The sequence below is a fragment of the Panthera uncia genome, assembly GCF_023721935.1.
Source record: "Panthera uncia isolate 11264 chromosome B3 unlocalized genomic scaffold, Puncia_PCG_1.0 HiC_scaffold_1, whole genome shotgun sequence".
Lineage (NCBI taxonomy): Eukaryota > Metazoa > Chordata > Mammalia > Carnivora > Felidae > Panthera > Panthera uncia.
Genome location: NW_026057582.1, coordinates 64,998,479 through 65,006,439, shown reverse-complemented (window position 1 = coordinate 65,006,439; position 7,961 = coordinate 64,998,479). Strand labels below are relative to the sequence as shown.

At 39.6% G+C, this 7,961-nt stretch overlaps 1 protein-coding gene across 2 annotated transcripts in view; it reads left to right on the top strand.

The window, feature by feature from the left end:
* The first annotated feature begins 3,295 nt into the window (after window positions 1-3,295).
* Window positions 3,296-7,961, top strand: part of AP4S1 (adaptor related protein complex 4 subunit sigma 1) — a 20,462-nt gene continuing 15,796 nt past the window's right edge. For both annotated transcript variants that reach the window (XM_049612941.1, XM_049612942.1), the window contains exons 1-3: window positions 3,296-3,453; window positions 6,655-6,741; window positions 7,585-7,653. In XM_049612941.1, coding sequence (XP_049468898.1) covers window positions 3,316-3,453; window positions 6,655-6,741; window positions 7,585-7,653 — 294 coding nt within the window. In that variant the 5' untranslated portion in view covers window positions 3,296-3,315. The remainder of the gene's footprint in view (window positions 3,454-6,654; window positions 6,742-7,584; window positions 7,654-7,961) is intronic.

The following is a 7,961-nucleotide window of genomic DNA, read 5'->3' as shown; positions in this document are numbered from 1 at the left end:
ATTTTGGCATTGTGTATTTTATAATAGAGTTTACAGTTTTGCTTGGCCACTATTACCACTGTGTAACCCTACAGTTATAAATTGTGTAATTGTTTATGAGCATGCAGGAAAAAAAAAAAGATGATGTATTCGAGTCTTTAGATGCCTTCAGCTACTATTTTCAAGACTTGCATCCTAATGACTGTCAATTCAACACGCCCTTGTTTGCCATCCTTGCTCTTGAAGTCAGTGGGAAGGAATGCTGTGCTTGTTAAGGTAGAAACCAATTTGATCTGTTGGTGTATCATCTCAATGTGATCATTTTACATCTCATTTTACCACTTAATGCAACCAAGACATTTAGAGGCAAAGGTTTGGCCATGAGTACCTTTGTGACAATATTTTATTTTCTTCTACCTGGCAGCTGGAATCCAGAGTCTAGGACTGTAATTTCTAACTTTTGTGAAGATTGTTTTAATTTTTTTTAATGTTTCTTTATTTTTGAGATAGACAGAGCGTGAGCCGGGAAGGGGCAGAGAGAGAGGGAGACACAGAATCCAAAGCAGGCTCCAGGCCCTGAGCTGTCAGCACAGAGCCTGATGCAGGGTTTGAACCCACAAACTGTGAGATCATGACCTGAGCCGAAGTTGGATGCTTAACCGGCAGAGCCACCCAGATGCCCTGAAGATTGTTTTAAACTTTGCTAACTTTGCTAAAAGGGACTAAAAGAATGGGTGATAACTTAATTTACTAGTTGCTGGCCATAATTTACTGGCAGTAATTTGTGAGAAGAAAAGCAGCCCTTAATACCAAATGACTAAACAGAGTATGTTGCAATCCCACCTACAGTAGTGAGCCTATCTTCCTGGAAAAGGGAGTGAATGACCACAGCCCTTCCCCCCCACTGGCACAGCTGCCATGTCCCCAGCTGGGTCTAGATAACATCCTGTTCTGCACCCTGAATGAACACAGTAGCCCAGGCTTTGCCAGACTGGGCCTGGCTCTTTCTAGCTCTTAATGTTTGGAATTGTTGTGAGATAACCACCTGTCTGATAGGGTTCAGGAAATGAGATGAACTGGGAGGGCAAAAAATAACACAAAACTTAGTCTAAGAATTATCCCATAATCTGTTGCAACTTTCTCTGTAGAATTATTCCAAATTTTACAAGTTCATTTAAGAACTATTATTAACCTTGGTCTTTTGCACTGAATTTTCAAGGATATTCCAAAATGTGAATATGATACTGGCAGGTGAGTCAGTGAGGTAGTTCTGATACTCATAATGAAAGAAGAACTGGCCAGTTGGCTGAGCGTCCGACTTTGGCTCAGGTCATGATCTCACAGTTTGTGGGTTCAAACCCAGTGTCAGGCTCTGCTGACAGCTTAGAGCCTGGAGCCTGCCTTGGATTCTCTGTCTCCCTCTTTCTCTGCTCCTCCCCTGCTTGCGCTCTGGTCTCTCTCTTGAAAATAAATAAACATTAAAACAAGAAAGAAAGAGAGAGAGGGAGGGAAGAAAAGAAGAGAAAGGAGCACTAGTCATTGTCAATATTGTGCTCTTTTGCACTGATCATTTCAAAATACAGAATAAGTATAGGAAGAACAAGCACGAGATTCAATACACCTGAGTTAGAAATAAAACTGCAAGCATGAACCCTTGAGTGATAAGGACAAGTTAGCAGGTGTCAGGGATCTGTGCATGAGCTTGACCTCTGAGCTGCACCTCATTTCTGACCCAAAGTAATATAGAGACTATGGGTGTTTAACATCCCTAAACTTCAATTTTCTTGGCCTTAGAATGGGGATAACACAAGTACCTGACTCAGATAATTGTGAGAATAAAGAAAATATGTAAATTGCTTGATGTAGGACCTTACATAGGACTTGTTAGAGGGCCTTATGGGGGGACTTTGGCAAAGAGTGGAGATTACTACTATGGCTTCCAACACTGAGGAAAGAAAAGTTCACTCTAGATCTTGTCTCCACTGTCCATAAAATAAAGTTCACATTCCTTAGTGTGACTTCTAAAGCCAACTTTATTTTATGTGAGCAGCTCAATTTCCTGCAACTATTATGCTTGCCCCCTGAACTACATCTGCAGTGAACTTTACAAAGCTACCCCTGTTTTCTCTGCCCCACAGTCCCTCATTCTTCAAGATCTTGCTTAAATGCCCCTTCCCTGGGAAGCCATTTCCAACTCTCCCATGATGTTCCCTATCCCTCCCTTCTGTGTACCATAGAAGTATACCTGTCCCCATCACAACTCATCTCCTTGTACTGCTATTACTTGTTTACCTACCTGGGACCTTTGCTAGGGGTAAAGATCAGAAGATCAGAAATCACTACTTCTTAATTTTCCATCAGACAGAACTTTATAGTTCTAGTACAAATACCCTCCACTCTGCCTTTCATGTGCTGAATTTTTGCTCAAGCAATGAGAAATTGCTTATATTCTTCATATCCTTTTGAATATTAGCAGAAGCTGAAGAAAAATAGCCTGGCTGTGTCCTTATAACCTCAACACAGTCGGTAGGATGAAGAAAATCAGACCACAAGTTAGACCTATGTCAACTCTTAACTTGTCCTCTCAGGATGGCTCCAAGTCTGAATCTCCCAAGGAACACATTTCCAGGCAGTACTGGATTACAGAAAGTAAGGGACGGCATTCACTCAGAAGGTCTTATATCAGTGCCATACTCAGCAGTGAGCAGTTCTATCCATTTTGGGAAATCTCCATAATTTTCAACTTCTGAACTTTTTAAGACCTTTCTGCATTTTTACGTGTGTATGACTTGAGTGGTGTGATCAATGTTTCTGTATATATTTACTGTGTTTTTCTATTTCACTTAATGCCAGCAGTTTTGTACTTTAATAAAATGTTCTATTCCCTCTCTCTCTGCCCCTCTTCTGCTTGTGCCCTGTCTCTCTCTCTCAAAAGTAAATAAACATGTTTAAAAAATTTTAAAAATGTTCTAAACATTGCAAAAAAAAAAAATCACTGCTTCTTCCTCTTTGTAATCTCTTAGTACTTGACACATAGTTGGCGCCAAAAAAAAAAAAAATGATGAATCAAATGAACAAATAGGAGTAGAAGGACTGTGGAGACTCAAAATTATGTTTTGGAAGATAACTAATGAAAATGTATGTTTAGTTACTTATTAAAACCTCATTTAATTAATAGAAGTAAAGATCAGTATTATCAGATCACATTTTATTTACTTCTGCTTCATATGTAGAACACATTTAATACTATTCTTTGAGGACTGATCTCACCTTTTCGTTGTTCTTTCATCCCTCAGGTTCTAGTTTCAGAATCCGGAAAAATACTGGCCAGGAAAAATGATAAAATTTTTCCTCATGGTGAATAAACAAGGGCAGACCCGACTTTCTAAATACTATGAACATGTGGAGATTAATAAGCGTACACTTCTGGAAACAGAAGTCATAAGGAGCTGTCTCTCCCGATCCAATGAGCAAGTAAGTTTCTGATTCTCTCTTTTATCTCTGTATTCAACTTGTCAATGGCAGGTCTGTTATTACTGAGTCTCAAGGGCCATCGTTTTCTTTGAACTACATTCTTTCCATAACTATTAGGGAAAATAACAAATGAAGTGACATGAAGACTGAAGCATAGCTCTCTTTATATCCCCTTAAGGAAAATACAAACAAGGAGAACCAGGAAACATCTTGAGTTCTTATTTAGGCCAGCATATTTGTCTCAATGCGCTGTGGAAGTGGCAGCTCAAATTTATTCCAGCTAATAGACATATCTTCTTTTTTTTGTTCATATGAATTTAGCCCTTACAACTCTCAGGAGTGTCTCTAGCAGGTGGCTTTCTTTAAGCCAAGGGACGAAGGTCAGATGATTGGTATAGAGGTGAGCACTCGAGACAGACTTGGTGCCAGAGGATGACAATATGATCCTCATGTGAAGTGTAATTTTTTTTCTACTTATCGTTTTTATAAACTTAACACCAACGTAATACTAGAACTAGTGACTTAAAAACAAAACAAATTTGGGGTGCCTGGGTGGCTCAGTTGGTTAAGTGTCTGATTTCAGTTCAGGTCATGATCTCACGGTTCATGGATTAAGCCCCTTGTCGGGCTCTGTGCTGACAGCTCAAAGCCTGGAACCTCCTTCGGATTCTGTGTCTCCCTTTCTCTCTGCCCCTCCCCTACTCGCACTCTGTCTCCTCTCTCTCTCAAAAAAATAAATAAATAAATAAAAAATAAATAAACTTTAAAAAATAAAATAAAAAACAACAAATTTGATTGGAACTTGTCTTGTGTTATGATGTAGATGGAGTAAGTGGAAGTTAAAAATTAATAGAAAATAGTAAATCTATCCATTCTGTCAAAATTGAGGTTAAATAAAATCATTAAAATAATAACGAATAGGAATTTTAAAAACTGAGTTCATTTTTACAAAGAAGTTTACTTGGATAATTACTGAATCCAGGTCCTAAACTTTGAGTCCACTGAAAATCACTGAACAAAGTGCAGCAAAATCAGAAAGCTTGTTTAAATCGCCCATTAATTTTGCCACTTCTCCGTTTCACAGCATATGTAGAAAGGCTGCCTGTGGGAACCCCTGCTAAGTCTTAAAATATTAAGGTCCATCTGTGCTCAGAAGTTACATGTTGGAACTGTGTTTCCCTTGGCTTCTAAATTGATTTTCCAGTCTCAACATCTCAGAGTCCTCTTTGAATTACCACTTTGGCCTGCCATGGCACACACCGCCTCATTTAGTTGTCTAAAGGGAACAGAAACTATTAAAGGGCCGTGTTAATAGCCACATACTTTAAGTAAACATAAACAAACTCCAGAAGTATTCCTGTTGAATCTTTCTGCAGAATGCAGGCGCTGCACAATTTCAGGCACTATTTTCACTGATAGGTTACCCTTGGAAATACATGCTTTGGAATGAATATACTGTTACATAATTTTGAAGCATTCTAAATTAGTTTAGATTTTAAAAGGAACTCCCTGGGCTTTGGGATAATTAGGCACTGAAGTAACACAATCTCAGCTTAGTTTTTATGTTATCCACAAAGGTACTTCGTTGTTTTGTTGTTGTTGCTGTTGTTTTGTCTTTTTGTTGTTGTTGTTGTTGTTGTTGTTGTTGTTGTTGTTTTATGTCAGAACTCCTGAGAGGCTTTGAAAAATGTTTCAGTTCTTTCAACTAGGATGTATTTCTTTGAAAGATCCAACTGAGCAGAAATCACACTGGCTCTACAGTGAACAAAAGCTGCAGAACGGTCCTGTACTTCTTTTATCATAATTTTATTTCTTTTTTTTTAATTTGAGAGAGAAAGAGAAAGGGGGAGGGACAGAGAGAGAGAGAGAGAGAGAGAGAGAGAGAGAGAGAGAGAGAATCTCAAGCAGGCTCCATGTTCAGCGCACAGCCCGACATGGGGCTTGATCCCACAACCCTCGGATCATGACCTGAGCTGAATTCAAAAGTCAGATGCTCAACTGACTGGGCCACCCAGGTGCCCCTATCCTAATTTTAAATAAGAGCCTCAAATGCCTCCATTTTAGATTCTCAAATGACTTTCCTATGGAAGAAATTTCACAATTAAAACTTACCACTTCATCTCCAGGTACACCAAGAGCAATTCGGGCACCAGAAGCGATTATGCCAGTGCAAAAAGCCATACAGTTCATGTTCAATCACATTTGGTCAAGCACACCCAACAGTCCAAAGAAAGGGCAACAATGTGCTGTTAGCCTGCTGTCCAATTTCTGTCTACCCAGTGCCTTCCCAACACCCTTTGTACAATGGATGTAGTAGAGAGATGAATGGGGAGGGAGTTGTTTTATTCACAAGTCAGTGGTGGTAAACTAGTTATTAACTCCTAGGAAGCAATGTTTACAATGGGAGATTTTGACTATCATCTGCCCCACAAAAGCCAAGATTTTAAATAATTTATATAAGAGTCTACATTGATTCTTTTCATGGGTCTAGAAAAAAGAAATCAAGATTTTTCTTGATACATACATGTATGTATGCCGTGTATATTTGGCTGTTCACTGGTTTTAAATAGGACAAAACTAAACCTCTGATTGCTTCCAAAAGAGCCTAGCGGAAATGGAAAGAAGAAAATCTTTGTCATGTTGGCTTATTTTCATGTTGGGGGCAGTCTGGTACCTTTGCCTGCTGACTTCCACACAGAGCAAAGCAAAGGAATGAGAAGGAGTTCAGGGGGAACCCACGTGGATGCTCAGAGCCTTTTTTTCTAGACCCCTTCTCTGCCTCCCGCTAGAGATGCTTCCATAGTCCCCTGAATATTGTGAAGAGGCAACCAACAAAGATTGTTTAACATTTTTAAATTGTAGATTTCTAGGAATATGTTGACCCAATACTGAAATCAGAACCTAGAAATTATGCATGCCATTTTGAAGAAATACTTGTTGTCAGGGCACCTGGATGGCTCAGTCATTTGAGCGTCCGACTTCAGCTCAGGTCATGATCTCGCGGTTTGTGGGTTCAAGTCCTGAGTCAGGCTCTGCTGACAGCTCAGAGCCTGGAGCCTGCTTCAGATTCTGTGTCTCCCTCTCTCTCTGCCCCTCCCGTGCTCATGCTCTGACTCGGTCTCTCAAAAATGAATAAACATTAAAAAAATTAAAAATACTTGTCAACTATAGCAATTAATATCTAATTGTGTTTTTTTCTAGTGCTCTTTCATTGAATTTAAGGATTTTAAGCTGATATATCGACAGTATGCAGCTCTCTTCATTGTGGTTGGAGTTAATGACACTGAGGTAAGATAAGAGAGGAGCCTATGGAAAATGCAAGAAAACTAAGAATAATAGTCTGATTTTTATTCCTCCGTAAATTGATATATTCCTCCCTACTTGCCTACCTAAGAATTATCTTGACTCTTGAAGGATCTTGGTTTCTGTCAAGGTTAGGGAAAGCTGTGTGGAAAAGAAATACCTGGGATTTTTCTTGGATTAGATGAGTAGCTTGTGGGGAAGCACAAAACCACAGAATGCCTTCCTCAACCCTAAGCAATACCAATGTCCTACCATGTTCTTTGTGGCACACTGGGGCAGCTTAGACATGTGTACAGGCCAGTCAGTTGTAGCGTTAAATATAGGCTCATATACAAGAAGCCAGAGCAAATGATAAATATGGTTGTGTTGTGATTGAATTTCCTCAGATTTAGTTCACCTTTCCAGAAATGTCAGTCCCAGATCAACAGTACCTGTGGCTATTGAATCCTTGAAAAACTGTTTAAGATCTAAAATACTTGGAAATCTCAAGTTGATTATTTTTTATGTGTGAACCAAACCTTGAGGTAGTTTCCCCATCTTCACAAACAGAAAAGTAGTGGCATGAAGATCCTGAAAAACTGCTTCAGCCGCTTGATGACGAGGTCAGGGAGTAGTGCTCAAAACCCTAAACACTAGACTCGGCCTGGTTTCAGTCCAGCTAAACTCATTATGAACTTAAAATCTTAGAGGTTAAGATTTTTGACACTTCCCCTACCGATAAGCGTCTTTCCAACAAGTGAGTCATAGAACCATTCTGAGTATTTGTCAGTGTCCAATTTCCACATGAGCTATGCTAAAACTAATTGTACCCTTCCTTTTTTATTTTAGAATGAGATGGCAATTTATGAATTCATCCATAACTTTGTGGAAGTTTTAGATGAATACTTCAGCCGCGTGGTAAGTCTAAAAACTAAAAAAATGGTTTTTGTCTTCAGCCCAACTTCCCAGAAATAGGTCTATATCAAGAACACATGTTAAGGGGCGCCTGGGTGGCGCAGTCGGTTGAGCGTCCAACTTCAGCCAGGTCACGATCTCGCGGTCCGTGAGTTCGAGCCCCGCGTCAGGCTCTGGGCTGATGGCTCGGAGCCTGGAGCCTGTTTCCGATTCTGTGTCTCCCTCTCTCTCTGCCCCTCCCCCGTTCATGCTCTGTCTCTCTCTGTCCCAAAAATAAAAAAAAAAAAAAAAAAAAAAAAAAAAAAAAAAAA